At 40.5% G+C, this 26,779-nt stretch overlaps 1 protein-coding gene and 2 long non-coding RNA genes across 4 annotated transcripts; all 3 read right to left on the bottom strand.

Annotated features, from left to right (window-relative positions):
* Positions 1-800: 800 nt before the first annotated feature.
* Positions 801-4,673, bottom strand: LOC121610943. The gene is made up of 3 exons (XR_006007057.1): positions 4,568-4,673; positions 3,372-3,483; positions 801-2,013 (listed from the first exon to the last, which is right to left on the bottom strand). It is a non-coding gene; the product is annotated as an uncharacterized LOC121610943 (long non-coding RNA).
* Positions 4,674-13,101: 8,428 nt separating this feature from the next.
* On the bottom strand, positions 13,102-17,040 carry LOC121610666. The gene is made up of 6 exons (XR_006007044.1): positions 16,833-17,040; positions 15,465-15,485; positions 15,146-15,175; positions 14,712-14,756; positions 14,384-14,440; positions 13,102-13,702 (listed from the first exon to the last, which is right to left on the bottom strand). It is a non-coding gene; the product is annotated as an uncharacterized LOC121610666 (long non-coding RNA).
* Positions 17,041-17,405: 365 nt separating this feature from the next.
* On the bottom strand, positions 17,406-25,098 carry dhdds (dehydrodolichyl diphosphate synthase). 2 transcript variants are annotated; one of them, XM_041942660.1, is made up of 9 exons: positions 25,067-25,085; positions 24,612-24,692; positions 23,212-23,328; positions 22,966-23,108; positions 20,570-20,686; positions 20,338-20,439; positions 20,068-20,182; positions 19,183-19,290; positions 17,406-18,426 (listed from the first exon to the last, which is right to left on the bottom strand). In XM_041942660.1, exons 2-9 carry the CDS (start codon positions 24,672-24,674, stop codon positions 18,184-18,186), a joined length of 1,008 nt encoding a protein of 335 aa, XP_041798594.1. In that variant the 5' UTR covers positions 24,675-24,692; positions 25,067-25,085; the 3' UTR covers positions 17,406-18,183. The 2 variants fall into 2 exon arrangements, with proteins under 2 accessions (XP_041798594.1, XP_041798593.1); XM_041942659.1 differs by having other exon boundaries at positions 17,407-18,426; positions 25,055-25,098.
* Between the last annotated feature and the right edge of the window lie 1,681 nt (positions 25,099-26,779).

Raw genomic sequence — 26,779 nt, 5'->3', positions numbered from 1 at the left:
GGCTCAGAACCAGGCCGATTTTGGTGACGCATCAACGGTTAGCCAATGGCCGCCCTTCGTTAAGGGTTGTGTCCTGGGCCTAGCATCACTGAGACGGCAAAGTGAGATTTTTGCCCAGCGATGTGCGAGGGGGGAGGGCGAAGGGGAGGAGCCTGTGGCGTGGGCAGAGGGGCACGTGGCGCCCAACGAGGTCTCAGCCTGTCACATGGCATCACATCAGACAGCGAGCAGGCATGCGCACTTCCTAAACTCCACGCCCTGCAAGAGAAAGGGAGGACGTGCGGAACAGCAGCCGCCAATCTGCCTCAAACCTGCCAGTGTAGGACAGGAAGATGTGAAAACGTCCTTGCACTTACTGATGTATCTAATGTCATGATGGAGGAAATGTAAATCTGTAGAACACCAAGAATGCTCCATGAATATTCTGTGACGTGATGAAAACGGCTGCCACTTAATAATCAAGGCTTAATGTGGAAGACCGACCCTGCCGACTTATGTTTGTTGTTTATTGCACAGCTTTTCCAACTCTGACGCACAAGAAGAGCCATCCCTGCACTACCACACATTTGCAAAGTCACTATCAGTTTAGGCTTGCGTGTGCAGAGGGCATACTACCAGCTGGGAGAAAAGAAACTTTCCTCACTAATAGACATAACGTGTGCATCGGCCTGACCACTTCCTGTTGCGGGCAGATCTCGGCCCAGATTCTGATGCAGGAAATACTCTGCAGCTTCCAGTGCCAGCTGACGATGTCAGCTTTCAGTATTTTAAACCATATCACTAAACATCTGCTCAGTGTCTCATTCAAAATATTCACAGCTTTATTAAATCATTACAAAACAAAGTCATACATTCATTCATCAATAAAAACAAGACAGACTCATGAATTTTGCTTTGATTAAAAGTCTGCACACCCATGCAATGTTCAGTAAAGTTAAATGTTTGCGTTAAGATGTAGTAGGAACTGCAGGAAGGGTTCTTAACCAGGGTGTTCATCAGGGATTCACTTGTCTTATTAACAGGACTTCATAGGTTCATGTTAAAACAGTCTGAACTCAAAGACGAAAAAACACCATAAAAAAGGTGGTGAGTAGTTTTAAGTCCCTTTGCAGATCCATAGTAGTATTTAAAAACGTTTCTGCACTTCTGTGCAAATATTCAGTGAATCTGCGACACCTGACAGGTACATTTCAGAAGTATATAAACACGCCGCTTGTGATTGTAGCTCGTAATGTGTTCACAAAGCTCTGCAATATTATCTTGTGAGGGAAAAAAAAAACAGAATACCTTAAAGGGTTGTGCTAACTTTTCCTCCACTTTTAACTACGCTCTGGGCCTGCCGTCACTTCGTTACAAGGTACATCTCAATTGCAGTCAGCCTTCCCTTATAAAGCATTACTGTTCATATAATCAACCATGTTTGGAAAAGCTTTGAGAAATGGCAAAATTCACAGTTATTTTAGAGTTTTTCCCCCTTTTCGTAGATCAGAACAGTATTGACAGCATCTTGCATGCATGTACCTTTGTAACGACTAATGGTCAGACCCTGTTGGCAGAAGCTGGATCTCATTACCCACCCAAACCAGTCCGTAAAACCAGGCCCACCCATGACCCCAAGTGAGCCACCCCGACAAACCCCTCAAGGTCCCGATGACACAAAGTATAGAAAACACTTAACATCAGCCCTGAAATCTGTGCGTGGTGAGAGCGGGATCCTAGAAATTCAGTGTCTGAGTGTGACTATGACTGTGAGGTGAGAAAAGTGCAGTCCTGGAAGACATGTTCTCCACTTCTGCCTCCATGCTCCACCCGCCTTCACTTCTCATTGGCTCATCCATTATCTCCAGCATCAGAGGTCAAGTCCCTTCAGGGCGCAGGCTGGGCCTGGACCTTCTCTGTCATCTGTTTGGCACTGTAGTAGGACAAACTCAGGCCCATGATGGCCAGCATCATGGCGATCTGGTTGACGGCACGGTCTTGTGGCTGCGTCTGCACCTCACCGGCAACTTGCCTCTGCAGAGGCAAAAACACAAAGGACAAAAGGTCAGAGGTCAGCTGTCTGTGGAAACAATGAATGCCTTTCAAAATCTGTTTGTCAGCAAAGACGCTGAAGCCTGACTGACCAAACCTGTAAAAAAAAGCAAACATTCACCAAATACTTTATCCTAAGAGGCTTCTTCCTTAAAACATCTACCATCTGCAGACTTTAGTTCAACATCCCTCCCCAAACCTTTGGCAACAACCGTTATTAAACATTTAGGAGGGGGAGCGACCTCAGCAGAACGGGAACACAATGTTCTGTACACAGAGTAGAATGTAAGCTGTGGCCAGAACTCAACAGCTTGTATTGTATAGAATGAGCTATATCAAATCATGCCCACTGTATGTGGTTTGTAAGAGGGCAGCTCCTCCTTGCTCTGTGACACATTTAGAGCCCGAAGCGGTGAGATAGGAATGTCAGCATTTTAAAAGCTCAGGCACTTGAGACAGCTGCCTACACTCCAAAACACCCCTTTTAAATTTAAAGAAAGTGTCCATACACCCCACACCAGATAAGACGTGACGCAGCCATGTTGGTGGAAAGAGATACACTTAGAAAAATGCCAGTGGAACCCATGATTAAACATTAGTGTCTTCAGAGCCAGAGGTAGGTTTGCAGACATTAAAAAGGTAATTTTTGAATGCTTTGTGATCATGATTTTATTCTTTATGATATTGGAAACATTTCCAGCAAGTTTCTTAGAATTTTAAAACACACTTTTTAACATTCTCACAGTTTTTTGCAGAAGTTTATGAAGCGTTCATCTCCTTTAAAGGCATACAAAGTCAAACTATATGTTAAAGTGCATCTGTCTTTACACACATAGTTAAAATCCCCTGAAAAGTAGTCCTTCATAGTAAAATTCACAATAGACAGTAACTACTCGGCATTAATAATGAAAATCTACTGTTGCGCCAGTGTGTCAAATCTTATGTAACAGTCAGTTGATTTTCTCCGGTCTGTTGAGTTTTTGAGTCGGTGTGAAGCCATACAGGAGACAGCCTTTGTTTCCAAATTAGCGTTAATACGCGAACAAAAACTTTGTACAGCAGTCGAGACATATGGAGGGTCACTACTGAGGAGTGGATTATTATGACAGCAGGAGGAACAATAGAAAGAGAGGAAATGATATCACAATGATTAGTGTCACCCCTCATTATACTGGCGATCAAAGCGGATTGTGGGTCACAGAACAGCTCTGCCATTAGAGCCATTGTTAGTGCCCATACAAGCAAATCATAACACAGATGGACACGCTGACATTAAATACGAAATAGAAAACCACGTTTTTGCTAAGTTTATACATAAACTGTGGGGGAGCAACACATACCTGGAGGAGGCGAAAATATCCAGGAGTCAGCCTGCCCAGTCTGATGATCATGTCTATTGATGTGGTGTGAGGTGGGGCGAAACGGAGGAAGAGCTGGGGTGGCTCGCAAGACCTGCAATAAAGGAGGGAGAAAGGAGAATTCACTTAGTAACTGCGCAGCAATCCAACAGAAAAACACCAGGAGTGAGCGGGAGTTGCGTCTCAGAAAACATGAAAAGTACTAAAATAAGTCTAGTATTTCTCGTCGTGCCTTGGGGCAGCTGGATCCAGGAAGACGTCAGCTTCTAATTAAGATACGATCGACTGTTCCTGTAAACTTTCAATGAGCGTTGTTGCCACATGAGGAAGAGAACATTGCTGCTGGCTTGCAAATAAACCAAAACCATCTGATCAATGCACGAGGACGGAACATCTCTCGCCTGCAGCCGTGGCACTGAACTTCCGTGCAGATCCAAAATGAACCCCATGCAGAGAGACCCGACATATTAGTGCCGGTATCAGATCACATCTGGAATCCGTTCAGACCTGACCTACTTGGCACCATTTCTACCCAGAATGCCCCAAAGTACAAAACTTGCAACCAAAGCAACAGAGCGTCCATTTATGTTGCGTCAATAAGTGACGCAGCAAAGAAATGAAACTGTTCATTCATTCACACATGGGCAATCCCATGAATAACTGATGAAGAATGTGGCGTTTCATGTAACTGCTGGACACTAATTATTGAGGAAGAACACTTAAGACAAGCATGCGGATGGAGGGATTGATGGATGGAGGTCCATCTGAGCATGGCAAAGAACAAAAAGTACCCAACAGGGAGAAACCAAAATGTAACATTTTCAAGCTGGATTGTCTTTACTGGTGCAAAGTTGGGAAAAAGATCATCTCAAAAGGCATCCCAGAAAGACCAGAAGCGGAAGAGGAGGTTGTGCATTTAGGACACAACCCCTTTGGTGTTAGCGTCATAAACAGCTACAACTAGGAAAGTCACTTTCTGCTGGGACTGACCCCTGCATTTGTGATGAAGCTTCCAGGGATGGTGAGGAGGGGGGCTGAGGGGCAGGTAAGTATTAATGTGCCAACCTGGTTGGAGTTAAACCCCCTTTTGAGAAAAAAAAAAATCCAAGCTTTCAAAGTTGATCCTTGTGTGACAAGTCGGTCTTGTTTGTGAAAACCAAAAGCTTGTTATTCCTCACCTTCCAGAGGCCCCGTGACGGCAAAAAGAAGCCTGAAACCGATGCGTGGGACCCTGTGACTCCCAGCCACGCTGAAAATCCTAACCGATGCCAAACAGAGTGACGAACTACTGAGAGAGCTTCTGCGCTGTGCTCCGCCTTTTTATACACCCTGCTCTCACCCAACCAGAACTGCAGGATTGCCTACAACACACACACACCCACCCTCAAACACATACACAACACTGTCGAAATGCATTACTTTCAGTGGGTCGCCTTCCCAAACACACCCCTTTCCACTCCTTCCAATACAAGAAAACCCCTTTCAGAAGCGTTGGGTGTGATTTGCTCATTTCGGGCGGCTCTTAAAGCAGCGTGCGTGTTAAAGTGTAAAGTTATACAAACAGCGTCTCAAACCGGAGCAGAAATTAACCGCCAGACGTCAGGACTGTCCATCAGGAAACTGACAAACCTCCAGATTACAATCATTTTATATTACAAGCTGCCTGTGTTACATAATCTGTTTCCACTTAACCGAACAAAGAGTTGCAGTTGCTCTCCGTAGATCTGAGCCAGTGTTTTATGTCATGCAATTTCAGTTCTCCGTGTTTTGCCAAAAACCCATGCTTCCTGAAGGGTTCTTTGTTGGAGTGATGCAAACGAAGTACAGCATCACATACGGTGTTATCAGGATATCTGGGCTTCTTCCAGTGAAGAGCCTGGTACACACACACACAGATACAAGTCACACCTTGAACAAACATGACAAGAATGTGGCTGAACCTCAAAAATTTGGCTCCAAATTGGCATCTGATCCACACCAATAAGGAGTTATCTGAGGCTACCGATTGTCCGACAGGTGCCACAATGTAGGCTCATGCTTGGAAGTCTTTACAGCAGCATGATTAAGAGATTAGAGTGAGTCAAAACTTGATATACGACCCAAAGCCAGTCTACAGCGGACACAATAATCCGACATAAGTCGCTTTTAGGTGGTTTTATACCACAAGTAAAGAAGACATGATGTGTGCAAAGGTTTAACCTGCATTTCTGTGTTTGTGGAGCCACATTAGGAGATCAAAGATAAACTGGCTAACAGTGGTTATCTGAGGCTCTCTTAAAACCATTTCCCAGTGATGAGCTGGCAATCTGATGATATTCTGATGACTGTACAGGTTGATGCGGGCTCATTGCCAGCCAAATTGCCATATGAAAGGGACGTCTCTGGGAATGCTGTTTCGCTAGCATTGAAAATCACTTGGCTGCTGGTGTTTATGCTCAGTGCACACATACAAAAAGAAGGCTGACTTCCACTGTGGGGATCGAGAAGATATTCCCTTTGTTTACATGATGGCAGATGTGGCCAAAATAACGCTGGTGCTTTTTACATGAACTTTTTACATGTTTTCACATAAAATGTACAGCTACCCGTCTCAAAGGTTTGTAGATGGTCGCGCCAAGCAAGGCAGTCTCCCAGCAGATCTTTAAATAGTCATGAAATTGAATCTATAGGATTTGTTTATTTTTTACATTTTCTGTGACATATAAATGGGAGCATATTTAATGCCTGCACCTCATCTGCTGTCATCTGCTCAAGCTAGCAACTTTAAATATGCAACGTCTGGTCTGACTTTCAAAATAAAGCTTGCTGAGACACTTTTTAGGCAACACTTTGGTTCAGGCAGCAAAACTTCTTGTTTAGGCTTTGGAAAAGATCGTGGTTTGGGTTAAAACAATTATTCTCTTAAAACACTCAAATATGTCTATTGGTTTCAACAGGAGACTTCCTGTGGGAACGTCGTGTGATTGGCCCATTCATTCACCTCCTTGTGCAGACTCTCGCTCTTTTACTGCATTTGGTCTTATTACTTCGAAAGTCGTGCTGTCATGAAAACAAATCTAATGGTTTCAGTTTTGTGACTGTTTCGCAGACTGCCCTGATACTGGGCTGCGCCGTGATCATCTTAATCCTCATGTGTATACAGCAAGGGTCAAGCATCGCAAGTCACCAGGTCTGAATGCAGAAGATCCTCACTGGTAGCTGATTCAGCAGCTGATTCGGTGTTTAGGAGTGGTTCACTACATGCTTCGGCAGGAGTCCAGGTGAATCACCTGCAAACTATTTAGGTCTATCTGAGGCCCGACATGAAAGCACGAGGGCGTTTCCACATTTCTGCATCACTTGTGACCACATTTCAAAATACCAGCTGCATACAAACGCTCAATGAGTCAATGCAAACAGGTGGCCTGTACGCTTCAACATCTAGGTGTGACATTTGCTTTCTGGCAAAACGACTTCCTACTTGTCTTAAAATGCGAAAGATTATAATATTCCAGTTTCTGATCTTCAGCTGATTTGTAGAAGGCAAATGCAGTAATGGCAGAAAAATGCCACACTGTGAAAGAGGCTGTCAAAACACAAAGAGAGTTAATTTTCTCCATCTCTTTGTTAAAAAACAGAAAGATGCAATCAGCATCAGAATGCACAAGGCCACTAAGCCTTCGAGTACACTGTGTACTTTACTCCAAGCAGCCAATGGGAAACCATCGGCACTCCTTTCCCCCCCTCTCTTGGTCCCTCCTTCTCGTGTCATTTTTACTCCTCTCTTCAGCTCATCCGCCTGCCTGCAGCAGGGCATCTCCTGTGAGTGAGCGTGGACAAAAGCCGCGTGAAAGACGGAGGCATCGGCAGCTGCGGCGAAACTGCCCACAAAGTAGAAACCTCGGCTCAGGATTACATCATCAACCTGACGGGCAGACTCGCTGTGCAATCGCTCCACTCCGCCGTCTGGGAGTCCTCCACACTCCACATCCATGACGATGGCCTGTCCACGACTGCTGCCATGGCTTCTCCGTGTCACCGGGAGGGGGGGGTCTTGCTGTTCTGTACGCTCAAGCGTTTATGATGTGATGATGTAACTAGCAGCTTCTGAACAGAGGCCTATGTTTTTCAATTAATATTAAAGCAAAGACCACGGTTCACACCAACACAAACTGATCTGAAGACGGCAAACAGCAAAGCAGAACTCCATAGAAATTTGGAACAAAATAATTTGGGCAGCAACTAATGATTCTTTTTCCATTATCGATTATTGGTTGATTATTTTGCAATAAATTGTTCTGTCAGCAAAACATCAAAAAAGAAAAAAAATAGTGAAAACGCCCATCACAAGTTCTTACTTGCGCTAAAAACCCTAGACGGTTTATCAGTTATCGAAATAGCTGAAAACCGACATTTCATTGTGCAACCCTGTGTAAAATAATGAACCCTGCTACCTTGATTGCTTCACTTTTGATCTTATCACTTCAGCTCTAGAAATGATGCTCAAGTCATGTTTCCACTGCGGAGCAGCCATGTTGAAAAGGAATCCATGCATTCTTCCTGCCACTTACTGGACATTTAAGGGAAGGTCAGACTTTAACAAGTTCATGCAAATCCTTTGAACGCCTCGTCAAGATGCACATGACAATGAAACAAGACACAGCCTCCATTTTGGCCCCCCAACATGTCAGGAACAAAGAATTTGAATCTGGCAGAGTAACAGATGGATGAATGAAGCTTTGTCAGTTAAATGAGCCAAATCTCAATCTTATTGATTAGCATTGCTTGCCCACCTACTGTTAGAAAGCCCCCCCACTAAGCTCACACAGGAGTGTTAATCTAATCAAGGAGGGAAAGTGACCCAAAAGTCTGAAACCTGATCCAACCAGTGACTGCGATGATAACAGCGAACCAAAATGTGCAAGCAAAAAAAGCAGAAGGGGAAATGCTGTTGGCTTTAATGGCATTATTCTGTGACATTAAAAATGTCTTCATTTCATTCAAAGAGCAAAAATCTTCATCCGCAGCAGATTGATAGAAACTCAAACTGGATGCACTTTCAAGAAACCCCCATTAAAGAAGAGGGGCAGTGTTCAGTAGTCGGCATGCTGCCAGAGTACATTATGTACAGATGACCTACAATCTGCACAAGTCCTCAACACAAAAAGACAAGTCAGATAAGGTCAAACTGGCAGCACAGACGAACTGACTCCAAACAGCAAAGCACTTCAAGATGAGGCCAGTTTTAATATTTGCAAGATTGTTTGATGCAAAAAGCAAACATTTTTTAGAAGTTTAGCTCAAACTTGCAATATTCATTAAAGATGAAAGTATTAAAATTACAAAACCAAAATGCAGCAGCCAACCTGTCGACTAATAAGAATAAAAACCTGTTTTAACCTGTGGGAACTTATATCTCTACACCAACAACTGGTTCAAGAAAACTGAAGAAAAAAGTACGATGCAAATCTTGATTTGGTCCCAGTCAGCCGCAAAACATGCAGAAACAAACCCATCCATACACTGTTTACTTCTGTAAATGTTAATTAGTCCAATTTATCAGTTAGTCAAAGACAAACCTCTTAAGCGCAGCTTTTCACTTTAAGTTCGTTTTGCCCTTTAAATTCAAAAGCATGAGGCAACAAGTTGTTCAATTTTTGATTATTTTCTTATTTTTTATTCGTTTTTCAACCTCCGCAAGCCTAAAAAGATCTTTCCCAAAACCAACGATGTAAACCAGGCGCAACACACAAAAAAACGTAGGAATATCCTGCATTTGTGAACACGTGGTCAAACTCTAGATGCGTTTGATTCAAGTTTTAAAATGAAAAAGTAAAGGTGAGAAACAGGCCACATCGACCCACACATACACGGACAGTAGCGCATTGTCCTGCTTTTTGAAAGGGCCGCAAACTGTTGAAAAACCGGCCGCAGGCGCAGGCTCATCACTTCATTGACTTATTTCTCATTAAAGTGAAAAGCGGAACTCTTACCTGCAGCTGCACCGGCTTCTGGTTAGTTGGCCTGGGCTTCTGTGCTTGGATGGATAGTCTGCTGCGCTCTCGATGTAAAGTCTTTATAGGAAGCCGGGGCATGTTGTATACGTGCAGGGGGCGGGGCACTCAGCGCACACACGGTATGTGAGTGTGGATGTGAAATACATGGACCCCCACAACCGGGAGGAATGAGCTCGTCCAGACATTTGCTCACGTGTGCTGCGAGCAGGAACATTTTGTCTCCTTCTTTGTTTTCTTCTCTTTCAAATGTCGTGAAATTCCTACGTTTTGATAGACATCATGTGTGCGCTATGGAAATATTTGTGTTTGCATTGCTTGGCTGCTCACCATGACATGCTGTTGGACTAAAAACTGCATGGCTCGAGGAAACTGATGCAGGCAGTAATTGCACATGCACAGAAGCGTTTATTGTCCACAGCTTGCAAGAGGGAAACTCCCAGATTCCATAATATATTTGCATCAATTTAGACTAAAAGTCGTACTTGACCTTGCCAACAGTTGTTGCCAAAAACCCTTGAAACCGGGATGCATTTTGGAGATGTTCACACCATCTTCCTCCGCAGATGAAGCTGCCTGATCACTACAAGGTCTTCTTGTCCACCATGGCTCAAAAGCACCTAATTTCAGTCTCATCTTTCGAGCTAATACAATTAAAGTGATCAAAGGAAATGCAAAGGATTGGCAGGTCGTTCTTGACCTTGAAAAAAACAGTTGACAAAAACTCACCACACGGTCCACTCAGTGCTTTTGATCATATCACAACCTTCATCGACCTCATGATATTAGCCGGTTGTCATGGAACTATAGATGCTCAAATTTCCATTTTTTATGGGCACCTTAAGGACTTTCCATCCATCATGGCTCAGAAACTGTCTGCTAAATGCTGTTAATATGCTGTCTTGGATATATGGAAATGAATGTCACATTAAACCACTGGAGACAGATGATTGAATCAAAGGCAGGTGACAAACTGTGGGGTCGCTGAGGCTTATCTCTCGGACGCCGGAACATTCTGTCCACACGTCGAAGCACACACTGAACCATATCACTCTCAGTCCGCTGTCATCAGTCTGTGTGTGTGTGTGTGACCAGGTGAATAGGAGACAAAAGTAAAGCACTTTGGGGGAAACACCCAAACGCTACATAAATGCAGTCCATGTACAACCTCAATCCAAGTCGCAGCACTAAAAGGCTAAAGGTGACTGTAGAAACACCCTCCATCCTTTAGACTAGGCTCATGGGAGCTCAGGGTTTGCATTCCTAACCTGGGAGAAAAAGGGCGGTGTCCTCCACACTGCAGGTACACATACTTAGAGTAAACACAGAGTTTAAATCAGTTAGCTGCTCTGTCCCTCCACATGTGGTTCATCCAAGGGGGGAAACATGCGGCTAGGAGGGCTTCTCATCCATGTTGGCTCTCTTTCAATCCCAACTTTTGAGAAATGATGGAAAGCTTCAGAGCAACTAGTGAGTGCACCATGTGGAGAGTTAACTATCAATCTAATGCGTTAATGGAGTCTCAGGTATTTATCCCCGCATTTTCCTACATATTAATAGACCTATATGTCTTAGCTACATTGCCTTGCAGCCCCCTTCCTGCCTGTTCCTGCCTGGTGTCATTTTCCCCCTGGCTTCGGCACATGGAGCGACAGTGAACTCATTTAAAGTATGTTTTCAGTCCACGGTAGGCCTACGTGTGCTTCATACCTTTTCTAGTTTAGGAATGCACATGACTGACCCCACCCAGCAGGACGGAGGGTGTTGCAGTCTCCTTGACAGATAATTTAGCCTTGATATTATATGTCATCTAATTCCGATTCCGAAGCGACAGCATCAGAACCTTATTTTTCAGTAGTTTACCTATTTGACATAAAGTACACAAACTCACCAAGCTCTTCTACAGTGGGAACTTCCATTGAAAGAAGTGTTCAATAAGTTAGTGTCAGCTGTTCTGGAGCTTTCAACCAAATCACACCGTCTTCCTCAGCAGATGGAGTTTGCCCAGTTGTCAATGAATGAGCACTTTAAGGACCTCTCATCCATGTAAATTCAGACTGAAAATCTGTATCTACATTTCCATGACAACTGGACGAACGCCAGCTGATGAAGAAGATCTTGTGATTTGATCAAAAGCTCCAGAACAGCCACTGAGGGGATCATGCGGTGATGTTTTTGTCAACAACAAATATTTCCAAACTTGAAACTTACCTAGAAATAGAGAAGAATAGAATATATCTACATATATGTGTTTACAATATTTATCTACAACTTTATTAACAAAACCAATAACAGATTAATTAGTTAAAACAGAAAGAGGGGAATTTAATACCAGGTCCATATGTTAAAAATATACATAATAAGCAAACCGTGGTTAAAAGTAGACAATAAAGGTGCATTTCACCCATATTTTAACATATATTTGCTGATTCTTAATGGGGATGTTAAATACACATCTAAACATCAGCATGATCAATGATGTGAGCAAAAACTCTGATTAAGCTTTTCAAAACAAAACGTGTCATATTTGACCTACTTTCACAGGCTGAGGCATGTTAAAGGAGAGGGAGACCCCCGCTGGAATAAAGATAACCTACCCGACCTGTCTGCAGTGATGTGGCACTGCCCTCTACTGGTACTACCGAGCAAAGACACTGAGGGTTTGCAACAGCTGGGAAGCCAACGAGATAACATAACCATTTATTGCCCCCCCAGAAGGGCAGTTCGGGTGTTATATAAGAATAAATACAGATAGATATAGAAATAGAAACTTAAAAAATAATTACAAGCATATAAAATATAAAGGAAGAACAGAAAAAAATAGGAACGATACGGCTGCAATAAAACTTGCAGGCAATAGCACAACACATACTGTACATTACCCACAACTAGTGTTGTGCTTGAACTAATACAGCAATACCATTACATGCGAAGTCACATAGAGGTGAGATATATAAGGAGAATATGACACTGTCAGCTCTAACAGCGTACACCAGAATATTATATGATTACACATTCACATAATGAAAGTACACTAGTAAAGCTCTAACAGAACTGGGTTTAGTAGGAGCACTGTGTAACAAATAATGAATACTAATGTTATTAAAATATATTATACAACATACAATAGAAACTATATTTATTTGTGTGCAAATTGAGTCCAATGGAGACTATGAAGAGAGAGGGTCCCATTGTAGTCATGTAGGTGAAGCCGGGAGTAACTCTTGTGTTAATACTGTGGAGATATTTACACCTGCTAAAAATTCACCTCCTCTTGCAGCATCAGAAAATACAAAAATAGAAGACAAAAAAATTGATTTTTTAACATCATTAGTTTGTTGCTTAGTTCCCACTTTAGTTTTACCAAAGTGATCTTTCAGATGCAGGACCTTCTTACTTTTATACAGATGAAGGATTTTTATCTTTTCGAAGGAAGCTTTGGTTTTTCATTTCAAGCCAACCAGCTTACAGTACATTTATATGTATTTGTGTAGAAGAAATCCACTTAGGACAAAAATCATATCAAAATATGACATTTCCACATCAGCAGGTTGAAAATAAAAGCTGAACCACTTATCAAATGAGTTGTTTTGGGGACGACAGTACCACAACACGACGGGACACTGGACAGTCACTGTGTATCTAGATGAAACAAGGCTACTTTCATTTTTCCACATTCTCTGATGAGGTTTTTGTGTCACAACAAAGTGCCAGAGAAGACATTTTGAAAATTTTTATTCAAGAACATTTAGATCAACCATTGAAGTCAGAAAAGCTTCCTTTCCCCCAAACAGAAACATAATTTAACTTTTCATCAGATGACCAGGTTCACATCATACCTTTTTGGGATGTATGAAACTTTTGACCTAATAACAGTATTCTTCTGTGGCCTTTTCAATGACTGGATCTCATGTCAACATACAGTGTTTCAAAGCATTTGGTAAGCAATTTTTTATTAGTTCAACATTAAAATACGAGGGGATGAAAGGCAAAATTCCTATTCTCCCTCAAATTTTAACAATATGCTTTAGCTGCCTTATCACTTTTAAAATTAGATTCAAAATCCAACTTGTTGAAAATATCTATTACTCAGCAGTTTAAAAACAAACAGAATATGGATGGTTTTCATTTTTAAATGGATATGAATGTGACAACAAACTTCGGTTACATCAAGTGCAAGCCCAAAACAAACCTATAAATGACATTTGTAATATAAAACTTGGTAAAAAATACTTATTTAAAACTGTACAATCACCAAGTACACAGAGTGAGCACATGAACCGTTATTCATTTGGCTTCGGCGGCTTCGGCCTTTGGCTCCTGGGGACAGAAAGTAAGAAAGCAGCACATTATATACGTTGCTTACTTTGGCAGCAGGACAGTACATCCCCCTCTACTGTGATCATCATCACGTGATTTAGTTCACTTTATTGTATTTAGTATATTGCTGGGTGCCTGCAAGTTTCATCCTATCAGACACAGCCTTTTCAGATCCTTTCAAAACCAAATAAAATGGAAAACAATTTACCAACTTAGTTATTACAAGTTATAAAAATCATGGCAAACTGCCATCAGAGACAGGACTGCATTTACTGACAAACGATATGTGCACCAACAACCCACAACTTCATTTTCCAGAGTTTTCCTTTGATTGGCGGTGTGTATTTTTAGTTTACAATTATAAGTCCTGCTCACAAGACTGAGTTTTTCTAATCACATTCATATACAGATGCCCATGATCTAAAAATTGCAGCTGTGTTTTGGTATTGAAGAGCCTCCAAATACTCCATGACTCAATTTCTTCACATGAATGTGTTAGTTTATCGCAATCATAACATTTGTTCTCATCCCCTTCACACTCTTGAGATAGGTAAATAAATTACATAAATTAAAAAGTGTCTTCTGCTAATTTGCGCACATGAATTATTTAACACAAACTACCGCCAAACGATTGTTGTGTAAGATTTATTGTGGAGGTGCTTTCTCATAACAGATACAAACCTCAGCCTTGGCGCTCCCATTTTCAGCTTGTTTGGGCTTCTTTGCTTTGGGTGCCTTCTACAAATGACATAATATGTGATTACTAACAGATTAGAGCTCTCTGGTCATCACATAATAATCACACGCTTCAGAATAATGAACAAAATCAAGTGTACCAAAACATCTAAACTGCTTCTCAAATGTATTTTCCCATTTGCCCTGGAACTAGGGCAAACTTAATTTCCCTTGAAGGAACTCAAGGCCATGAATCAGTTTCTCATGCAACATACAACATAGAGATGTTCTGTGAGTTCAGCTTGTGAAGTGTTGTGTTGTGTCAGTTTCATACTTTTGCAGCAACCTTTTTCTTCTCCACTGGTAGTTCGCTAATTTTCTGCAAAAAAAGAAAGAGATTTCAAATGGTATGTAACAGTAAGATACATAACAGAAGAGCATGGGTGATGGGGGGAAAGTGAGCAATAACGGCAGGTGACGCTGAGCATGTTAGTCTTATGACCACTGCTCAAAATAATCCCCATTTTATGTTGTAATGACAAAAGATAATAGAAAAAGAAGTACGACACTTTAATAAAGCATGCATCTATATAAATAGACAGCTGATGGGTTTATGTACTTTTCAATTTCAAGTCAATCATTGCAGGAAGCTGTTGTTAGGAAAGTTTAAGTTTTGGATGAACAAGAAACAAAGAACAAGAATAACCACAAAGCAAAGATAGCAGTGCTTTTCAATGGACTGACTGACTGCGTTTCTAAGAAGCTCACCTTTTTCAGTCGCTGGGAAATTCTTCTTTCCTATTGTGACAGGAGGAAGATAAATGCAGAGGTAACTAGTTTGCCTGATTTTAACACATGGACCTAACTCAGCATGATACTCACAGGCCTAAGTGGGAATCAGACAGTTTGTCTTGTCAAAATAACTTCAAAAAGAAAACTCACATCTAAGCAAAATGAAATTAAAAGCAGCATTTGACCACAATTTTCAACTATTAAACTGAAAAAAAAAAAAAAAAACCAAAACAATTTAAATCGCTTTCTGAGAATGTGCCAGTGTAACAGAGGATCAATATTTGTTTTTACAAACCTCAGTGGGGACGGCGGTTTTCTGAAAGAGAGAAAGAAAAAAAAACACATTACAATTTGAATGACAGTATAATACAGGACATCTCATCTCATATCAACTCAAACAAGATGACGGAGTATCAACATTTCTGGAAATATGATCTTGTACTGACAGAAAATAACCACAAGACCAAAAGCCAAATTCAGAAACTTTATTTTTTTGAATGTATTCCCGCCCATATTTGAATTCAAACTCGGGCTGTGCTGTCACCATGACAGCGCCTTGGCGCCCTGACAGCTTCCTTTGTTTTGTATCAGTGCGCGCCGACACACAGCTGTTGTGAAACTGATAAGATTACTCCTTCACTAATCTGTAGCTACCTCCGCATAATAAATGCAGCCGAACGCAAGCGTGCAGAGATTACAACTAATCAAAATCACATTCCAGGTGAAACTTCATTAAGAATTAGTTTATATATACATAAAAAAATTCCCCCCGAAAGAGGTATTTTTTATATAATAACGTTACAAATTCCAACAGGATGTGTAATCGCAACACGCAAAATTAACGTTAGTGCTAATGAAATCAAACACTCATCACGAGACAGGACACCATATTAACAGTTAATTAATTCACATCGCTGATTTTTTTTCCCCACATTTACTAATAACGTTACGCACTGGTGTCAATTACAGTAACGCCAACAGAGTTGGACATTTTACGGCCATTGTTGATTAAATTTAAATTGTCTGACGAAATATTAAACCTGATTTGAATCAACCTGCATGAACGAGCCTGACTTTTCTTATTCAAAACACACGGAGAAAAAAAAAGGCACCTCCCCTCCCCCAACTCCTTCCTCAATTTTACAGGTTGCGCTTGAACTTACTTCGATTGCTCGGTACATAAACACTCCTAATTTAGATCACAAGTTATGCATTCATGTCGACCTGATAGCTACGCATTTGCAGCGCGTATCAAAAGTTTGTTGCGTTTAACCTGTCAAGACCCCCCCTCCAACCCCACTGTCAAAGAGGGAAAAGCCCAACAGCCAGACATTTTGCAAAACGCAATGTCAACGGCTGCACTAATCAGAGCTTTGGCGCAGGACGTGAAAATATATTTGCGTCGGTTATCCGTCGTGTGAAACTGATTAGGCGATTATTTTACGTTGCTACCTCCAGTACAAACTTTTATTTACGACGAATGGGAGGATGCCCGAGCAGGTCTCTCCTGCCGGACCACCATGGCTGTAACGTTACTGTTGGTTCGGGATGACGACGTTCCTCTGATGCAGAAATATAAAACGCAGCCTAACGGTAACCTCAAGTTAAAAACAAGAACCTAATGCACTGAGTTAAAAATAAAAAAATATAATAAATATCTTACCTTTGCTTTACCCATGTTGTTGACAGGAAATGACCAGAAAGCTTACAAAAATGTAAGCGCAAAACGGGCTTTTATTTCGGAGAGATAACAGACGACAACCGACCACTCACCGAGTAAAATGGCGAATGTATAATGCAAAAGAATGTTTTTGTAGTTTATACGCCGAAATATAAGAACGAAACCGGTTAGAACCAGTTTTGTATTTCGATGTCTGTCATTGGATGAGAATATGTCACGTGATTCCAGGCACCACCCATTTATTAAAGAGGCAGGAAGCAGCCTGGAACGATACTGACCAATGGCGCGAGGAGGCGCTGTGCCGAAGGTCTCTGACTGATTAGGGGTGTGATCGGAAAAAGGCACCTGAGCATAGAACAGTCGATCCAGATCAATCCATCGCTTCGTACAGTTAACTACATTTTGAGCTGACGAATTGTGCCTTCTGAGGAAGATAATTCACTTTTATTCCACTAAATCACAGATAGTTATATGGTTGCTTTTCCCCCCCAAAAAAAAACCAAACAAAAAACGTTTTTCGCACACAACAGGTGATCAGCTTATATTATTATGCAATGTGGTAGATTAAACTATCCAAAAGTACAAGGTAAATAGTATAAAATAGTTCAATTTACTTCTCTTTTGGTGCAGCTAGGAGTAGAAAGCTAATGTTTAGTTAATATGACCGTATGGGCTGAAAGCTTTCCAGTTGTAGGAAGGCCCAAGTATTCGAGATACTATAGATTATACCTTACAAAAGTGGTATAAAAACCAGAAGGAGGCCAGAACTTGAGCAACTGCTCAAAGACAGCCATAACATTAACATGTGATATCTCAGTACAAAGAAGTCAATCACACATCATTTAATCATAACTGACATACAGCAATCACTTTATTCTGTTTTAGAAAGCTGGTCAAAATCTAGTTATGCCATTAATCACAAACATCAAATGACACTGTCTTCTCAACAAAAATGCAAAACTGGACTGATTTATATTAATCTGGATGGCTGCTTCAGAAACATTTTCAAAACACAGGACCCCTGGCTTGCACTCACAGAACTTAATCTCCCAATGGCATGCATTTGACAGACAGTTTACACAATTATTTAACTACATCTTGACCAGACATTTCTACATATTAGACTTTTTGTTAAATCTACAATCATAAATATCATTTATTCTACAGCCCCATAGGGGTAAAATTGCCCTCTCAACTTGTACAAACTAGTAAAACAATGAAACCATTCCTGGATACTGGTCACTCTTCCCTTTTCCACAGAAGCCCTTTTGGGAAGAGGACAGGAGAGGCTTAATCCCCCACTTCAACATGGGGTTTGCTCTTCAGAGCCTTCTTAGGCCAAGACAGCGTTGTCATGTAAGTCATTAAAGTAAGAGTCTCTCTTGTGCTTCAGTGTTCCTAGGAAGTCCTGAATCCGTTCTTCCCGGCAGGTGGCGTACTGCAGCAGTGCCTCGTGTCTTCTCCGGGCGTCTGTAGGCTTTCCATTCCCATGATGCTGCAGGTGCTCTGCTACACAGGCACGATCCGCCTCTAGCTGCTGCAAGGCCTGATGCTCTCGATGGAGGTCTCTGGCTTTCTAAAATACAACATTAAAATACAAATCAGTCATGTCAAGTAGGACAAATAATGTATGTGCTTGTTTGTTTCGGTGACAATAATGTAGATGTACAGTATTAAAATCACAATACTCATGACATGCACATCAGACAGTGCACATTATGTGGCAGATGGTAGGCAACACAGACTGCTTTTCTCTAACACTGGCCCAAGAAATTTCCTCTGTCTTTGATATTATTTGTAACAAATTTTCTGTATCACAGCCTTTGCTGCTTTCTGACAACACATGCAACAGCTTTTAATGTCATTTTTATAATGCATGTTTTGCACCAGAGTAATGGACATGCAGTGATTGATCACCTTATCTCTCTACCTTATTGCTTCATTTTGTGAGAGTTTTCAAGTCATGAACCAACAGATCACACAGCCAATACCCACATAGTCATTATTACAATGGGTTGCTACACAACTGAGTCCTAATCCATTTAATACCAATCAGGAGTGTGGTTCCATTTTAATGGAGATCTGACAGTGACCGTTTTCATTGGTCATTTTTCAAATCAAAATATAGCAGCCCACTAAAGTGCCGATAGACTCACTGCACTGGCAACAGGCAGCTGAAGTCACACACAGATGCTCACCTGCACTGACGGAAAAGACACCAGTGAGAGTATTAGCTTTATAAGTCAATGACACCCAATCAATGAGCCTTTTCAGTCCCATAGAGTCCCATATTGGTGACAGCAACAAAACTCTGTCTCAATATAAGCCTTACCTGAATGGATTTGTAATTTAATTGGTATTGGAGGATGGCTTCACACAGGTTCCAGAATGAGTACTCTGGCCACAGGACTGACTGAAACACTATACAGGAGTGGGAAGTCTGCAGAACGGAAGATAAACAGACAATCAATAAAAGTCTCATAAGAGAAGCTATAAAGCTTTGGATGTTTGGTTAATACTGTCTATTGTGGATTGAACTCTTAATTTGGTGGATAATAGTTTGTTGTTACAGGCATAAAAGCTATTATAAAAAAAAATCATATGAAGAAACAAACAGTCTGTGTCTTATGACCTAAACATGTGTGGCTGTCAGTCAGTACTGTAGCAAGCACGCATCATAAAATAATCCTTTATCTAAAATCACATTTTTATTGGTAAACTCCACGTGTCATGTCTCGTCTCTGATGGCTGCCACATTACAGAAGAAGCCAACGAGACGCAGAATGTGACTCTACCCGAACTCTTGAATCATGAAGATCAGCACAAAGTCCTACCGGAAAACAAAAAGCAGACTTGTATCATGTCTGCTTTGCTTTAAAAGCTGCATCCAACTCGTATTTGGCAGATATTTTTGTTGGCGTCAAAGACAAATGTTGGGCAACGTCCACATGAGCTGAAAGCCTTGTTTAAAATCATGTTTTGAGGTGAATGCTTTGAGCAACATAACCTGAAATACAAGCCTAACTGCCAGGGTGCCAGTTCAGAAAAAAAACTTGCAATGACCACTAAACCCTCAAACAAGCTTGGGAACTCATATCTCCTATCTTACTTTGGCGGTTTTCTAAGCTTGAGTGAGATCTCTCAAGGGGCTTATTAAAGACGACAACTCTCATCTTCAATTGCTGTCGTTTTTCCATGCACTCGTTCTCATTCTCACCTGCCAAAGAAGGAAGTCGCTGAGGCGCACCTCTCCAGAGGTGCGGATGAGCAGATCAGGATTGGGAGAATTATTGCTGTACAAACACTCGCTGAGCAACGTCTCTGAAACATCACTGAGCACGACAGAACAACACAAACACAGCTTGTTAGAGCAACAGCTCCCCGGTTCAACATTCTCACATTCTCTGTTGCATTATGGACGCTGGTATGATGTCAACATCAACATCAGCTCAGTCTGGTCTTTGCTGCTGTTGTTGTTGTTGTTTACCTTGCTTTGATCAGGCCCTGCTCCACTCCCCAAGCCATTTCTCTGACCGCGTTGGTGATTTCATATCGTGACGTGTAGGCAAAACACACATTCAGGAAACATCTGCAAAACAAGCATTTGTTCAGTCGTGGTCATTTATAATGTATGACATAAAATCTGTTATATGGCTGGTATGGCGGTTAAGTTGAGTTGGGGTCATAAAAGCAGAGGAGTAAATTAATAAAACACATACTTATTGTGCGCCCTGGTTGTGACCACAGCTTTGGCAATAAGTTGCTGGAGGTCGAGCGGCAGCATAGTCAAGTCGCCCAGCACGCGGATACACACGCCATGTTTCTCCAGGTTGTCCCTAAAGAAGGGGATTGACAAAAGGGGTGCGTGGAGGAGGAGAAAAATCTTAAGCTTAAAGAGGAACAGGAAGAACAAGAAGACTAGTTTACAAGGCTGCTGAAGCGTGTCCATCAGCATTTCCCCACCAAGGGATACACAAAGGTGCCTACACATTGGAAATTCCACCGAGCAGCCAGTGAGGACAGACCCCCTGAAGCCGTTTGCAGTCCACTGTCTTGTGTAAAGGTGATTAACAGGCACTAACCAACCACACTTTCTACAGTGTTACTGCTGCAGGGAAAAATGTGATTTTGGTAACTACTGAAGAACAGAGTTGAGGTGGGGCGAATAAGTGGCAAGCACCAAAGCCGAGTGTGACAAGTTAAACCCGTCATTCAAGCAAATATGCTCCATTGTGGAGCAACATAAAAAAAGGTCTGGTGATGCAAGATTCCATTTGTCTTGGGCCAACTTCCAGTGGCCATTTGTGGAAAAACAGATTAATGTGCCTCCAAATTAGCTTAAACTTTCACTGTTATAGTTAAGTGATTAGTTGGAATAAATGTTTCTGAGCACCCCTGGTCAAAATTTATGTTACTGTGAATAGTTAAGTAAGAAGAAGATGCACATTCTCTTTAAAATTTTAAGCAAAATCAGTGCATTATTTTTGTTTTGTACAATTTTAGAGTGAAAAAAGGAAAGGTCTCTAAACTTAATTAGCTTGATAGGGTCATGGCTTGTACACAATCACCATTGGGACTGTCACATTGTCACATTGCACTGTTCTACTGTTCAGCAACACCTGCACAAATATGATCTTCATGGAAGAGACATAAGAAGAAACCTTTCCCGCATCCTCGCCTCAAAATTCACCGTCAGAAGTTTGCAAAGGAACATCTAAACAAGCCTGTTGCAATTTGTTAATAAATCCTGTAGAGTGATGAAGTTAAAATAGGTATTTTTGGCCAAAAATGAGAAAATTTATGTTTGGAGGAAAAGGGGTGCAGTATTTCATGAAAAAAACACCTCTACACCTGTGGATGGTGGATTGATCATGCTTTGGGTTTGTGCTGCAGTTGGTGGCATGGGGAACTTTTCATGGGTAGAAGTAAGAATGGATTTAATTAAATACCAACAAATTCTGGAAGCAAAAATCACACTGTCTGTTTAAAAGCTGGAGATGAAAAGAGGATGGCTTCTACAACAGGATAATGATCCTAAACACATCTCAAAATCCACAATGGACTACCTCAAGAGGCGCAAACTGAAGGTTTTGCAGTGGCCCTCACAGTCCTCTGACCTAAACATCATCAAACATCTGTGGATAGACCTCAAAAGAGCAGCGCATGCAAGACGGCCCAACATCTCACAGAACTAGAAGCCTTGTGAAAGGAAAAATGCCAGAAAATCCAGCAAACAAGACCTGAAAGACTTCGAGCTGGCTACAAAAAGCCTTTACAAGCTGTGATATCAAAGGGGGTGTTACTGAGTACTGACCATGCAGGGTGCCCAAACCTTTGCTTCAGGGCCTTTTTCTTCTTTGTTATTTTATAACTAAAAGATCGACATACAAAAGTAATCTTGCTTGAAATCTTAAAGAAATGTGTCATCTTTAACTCTGCGTCGTTTGGAAATCAGGCCATTTTTTTTTTACTTGCTTAGCTATTCAAAAAGCATAAATTATTTTTTACCAGGGGTGCCCAAACCTTTGTATGCCACTGTATAGTATGATTGGAGGCAACATCTACAGTTATAAACCAGATATTCTGGCATATTGCATTGAAAAAGTCAGCATCCGCCAAAATAGCAATGGAAATAACTGATATATTGTGCACTCCTACTTATAAGTCAGTCTTTGTTCCTCTTGGCCTTTCTGGCATCAGTCCACAGTGTAGCTTACTCAATGGCCAATGCAATGGTTGGTGTTTCTGTGTCAGGGGTGTCATTACTGCTGCAGCAAAAAAATTCCAATACTTCCACTGTGTGGATACTTTGAAATGCAACCGTGAAATCTGTTGATTTAAAAGCCGTTAACAGGTTGTTTGAAAAAGCTCTTGTTACAATTGGCTACTTATTACCCATTTCAGTTCATTTCAGTTCGTATTTGCAAAGCTTGAAACTGAAACATGAAGGTTGGACTTACTGTAAGTACACAGCAGTGCTTGAGCACTGCATTTTGTTCCTCTCCACTTTACTTTAAGGAAGCTGTGACTCACATGATGTATAAAAAGTGGCCAACAAGCAACAGCAAAGTGAAAAGCTATTTCAGACCTTCAGAATCCTCAACTTGAAACTCACCGTTCCTCCAACAGCTTCTCAAATTTCTGCTTGGCCAGCTCCATCAGCCCATCCACCTCGTCTTTAGTGCGCTTGAAGTTCTCGATGCTGAAGGCGTACACTGTAACCTCCTGGATGTTCAGATGCTTGCACCATCGTAATGTCTGGTGTGGAAGGGACAAAGGTTACACATATACATGAGCGAAATGCATTTTATGGCAGATGGCAAGTGTATGTGAGAAGACTTTAATCCCAACACAACCTCACCTCGGCCAGCTTGTTGAAGCCCTGCATATGCCCTTCCTGCCGCTCCATGCTTTTCTTACGTGCAAAGCGACGGTTACCATCCATGATGAAGGCCACATGTTTAGGCATGGGTCCAGCCTGGGAGACACAATATGTCAGGAGAGGCTTGGGTTGTACTGACAGAGACATTAAGTCATTTTAATAATACAGTTCAGAGCTGAAAAGATTAGTAGCTAAAGAGAAATTTAATATGGCAAGATTCTGGTAATCCATCTTTTAATCAATTTTTCAGGAAAAAATGCCAAATAATCTCTGGTTCTAGCTTCTGAAAATGTCTTCCACAATAGGACACTGAGTTTCTTTGTTATCTTGTTATCTTGGTTGTTAGATTTTATTCTTGACATTAAAAATTAGTATTTTGAAAAAAAATCTTGACTCAAGGTCCACTTGCAAGCTTTTTCAGGGCTTTCAACTGCAGTTTCATCAGCAGATGAGATGACCTCAATCTGCTAATGAAGACTGTGAATGCAGATGAAAAACTGGGGGAAAACGTTTGACTGTTTTTTTCCTAAACAAAATAAGCTACTCAAAAATATCAACTCTGACTCTTTGGACATTTTGCACCATGTTCTAGCATTTTAGAGAGGAAATAATTCATTGATTAATCGAGAACATGATCGGCAGATGAAATAATGACTAATGTTAATAACCCTTAGTTGCAGCCCTTCAGTGGTGCTGATTACTTTTAGACAGAAGTTGTGTCTTGTGACAGAAGCTAGCCCAAGTTTGTGCCTCTTATATGACCGTTATGTTCAAGTCACAGAGCTCAGTATGCGTAATTGTGAAAACTAAATAGCTAGTCAACTTTGAAAAGTTAAACACTTAACGCTGCTCTGGAGGTACTTTCAGCATCCTCAATCCCATCTGACCATTTGGATAAAAAATATTTGCTCTATAATTGAAGACACAAAATATGAACCCAATTTTCCTATGCAGATAGCCAGCAGTACTCATTGGCATGACACATAAAAAATATAAACACATTATTTTACATGAAAACCTAAAATAATACATTGGAACATTAGTATAGAGAAATATAACTGAAATAAGAGCATTTTACTTTTTTTCAGGGCGCACTGATATTTGAATAATTGAGAAATCGCTATCATTATGCGTTGAAATGAATATTTTGTCATCTACATGGTTAGAAGATTCTTTGAGAATTCTTTGAAAAGCCTCTATAACTGCGGTTAGAGATGTTCAATGACCATCTGTTTCTTTCAGACATTACTGTGTATTTCTTTGTCGGAAAACTGATTCATAGCTCTGTGACTCAAATGACATGGAAACACATGAGAGGCACTAACTGTGCCTCGACAAACAGGTAGCTGCTATAGAAGAATATGCAGTTTTAGGCTTACCTTCAGGATATTGGCTGAAATCTTTTCAAGCAGGTTTAATTCACCTTCCCTTATCCACGACATGTTCGGACTTAAACCCGTCTAAAAATGAGCGATTCAATGACTGTGAATAGGTTTATGACTGTCAACTTTACCCACCCTACACTAGACAGAAGAGAATGACCACATTATTGCTTATACGGCGTGAGAATTATCTGAGTGTTTTATCTAATGTGTTATTTAAAGAAATATTTCATCTTCCATGCAGCAAGTGATTGATTTCTCCGATAACTGCCAGCCTGGCTCACGAGACATGCACTGAACTCAACTGCTACGAGGCTATAAAAGCACAGATCTACTCACACATGACCAGAAAACACCTACTGCTAATGGAAACTGCTTCACTCATTCAAAATATTGACCCACACGTCAAAATCACTGTAATCTTATCACATCTCACAGACCTTCCAACTCACAGCTCTTACGATGACGATCTCTTCCGCATTGGGTAAAGTGACGTAGCAGCGTGGTGACGACTTCCTGTCAGAGGTCGGCAGATTTTTAAAGCACGTGGATGGGCGCGACCTAGATGGATTTCAGTTATTTGACCAAAAACGACACTGACGCCCTAAAGAAAATGTCATCTTACTGTCAAAGTGCTGAATTTAAAATCCTACTTAAGTAAAAGAAGTATTATCAGCAAAATGTACTTCAAGTATCGAAAGTAAAAGTGCTGATGGTGAGAAAAACTCCTGTGAATGTTATATCATTCGGTATTATTGAATTATTATTACTGATGCACTAATAAGCAAGTGACATTTTGCTGTTAGCTAGCTGAGGTTGAAGCAATTTAAACTTTCTATTTAGCTGGGTAGTGTCATGTATTAAAACAAATCATATTTTAGAAGTGATTATATGTTTTTTTTGTCTAGTTTTTTAATCAGTAAACCGACTACTGGCCATACCTGGCCATGTAAAAAAAGGTACAATATTTACCTCTGATATGTAAGTTGAAGTGTAAAGTAGCATAAAAATAGAAATGCTACTTTAACAAATGTACTTATATACAATGGTTCAGTAAATGTACTTCCACTACCATACTATTTACTATATCTATACCCTACTAGGTCTGCAGATTACTTTTTAAACTACTTGGATGGCTTTCATGGATGGATATCATGAGGTTTTAATGGGTGGATAACGTTTATATATGAGTAAAGTGTGCAGATGGATTTAAAGTGTAAGTACTGACAGTCTATGGTGACTTAAAGTGTTCAAAACTAACTCAATAAATTAGACATTATGAAATAAAAAATGATTTGAACTAGTACTGAGATGATTACTTGATTAATCAAATATATATTTTTTACTGTTCTCTGACATTTCATAGGCCAAACAACGGATAGATTAATCCAGAAAATAATCACATCATTAATAGCTAAAGAAATATGAATATAGGATATAAATAACATAACCATAAAATTGTGAAACAATCCAATATGTTTAGAAAAGCCAGCTCATCATTATAAATTACTTTTTCATTCTGCATGTTTTTTGTTTTTGTTTTTTACAATAAAATAGTTTTTTGCATTTATTTCACAATGTTATTTTTTCCAAATTAATTTTGAATGTGCTTGTTTTCTTTTGTGATTTCACAAAAGTGAACAACACGCATGGATGAAAAGTAAATAAATAACTACTACTAATAAGTTATTTATTTGCACAAGTAAAACAGAAAAAATGTTATGCAATAAAGGATCTAAGGACTGTGCTAGTGAGAATTTCCCCACAAAACATACAAATAAAGAAATGTTGTCATCTAAAATCTGACCAAAAAGAGAAATAAAACAACAACAACTAAAATTTGATTTTATCAACGTGGAGACAACGATAAAATAATTCTGAAACATCATTAAATAATTGTATAAACAACAAACATGAGTTAAATATTATATTATTAAACTAGTTTTTAAATATTCTAAATTGTTTCGTATGCTTACATATTCTCTTGTTTCTTTATCACGTTTTGAACACACAGGGTCGTGACAATGAGCCTGTCCTGACAGTTGTCCATATTTGCATATCTGCAATGTAGTTCCGCCTTCAACCTCTGGGGTGTGACAGCAAGTTCATCAACACTTCCTTTTGCACTTTTTAATGGCAGAGAAGAAGTTTCAGATTTTTCGGGG

This window comes from Chelmon rostratus, chromosome 8, assembly GCF_017976325.1.
Source record: "Chelmon rostratus isolate fCheRos1 chromosome 8, fCheRos1.pri, whole genome shotgun sequence".
Taxonomy (NCBI): domain Eukaryota; kingdom Metazoa; phylum Chordata; class Actinopteri; order Chaetodontiformes; family Chaetodontidae; genus Chelmon; species Chelmon rostratus.
The sequence above is the reverse complement of the archived record's forward strand: the minus strand, read 5'-3'. Positions and strand labels throughout refer to the sequence as shown.

What these genes read in the sequence shown, in the direction of transcription:
- dhdds (XM_041942659.1), bottom strand. Translation starts at nt 24,674, where the DNA reads ATGTCGTGGATAAGGGAAGGTGAATTAAACCTGCTTGAAAAGATTTCA. An exon ending in GCTTCAACAAGCTGGCCGAG is followed by an intron (nt 23,109 to 23,211) that starts GTGAGGTTGTGT and finishes CTTCCACACCAG; the next exon opens with ACATTACGATGGTGCAAGCA. An exon ending in ACAACCAGGGCGCACAATAA is followed by an intron (nt 20,440 to 20,569) that starts GTATGTGTTTTA and finishes CTTGTTTTGCAG; the next exon opens with ATGTTTCCTGAATGTGTGTT.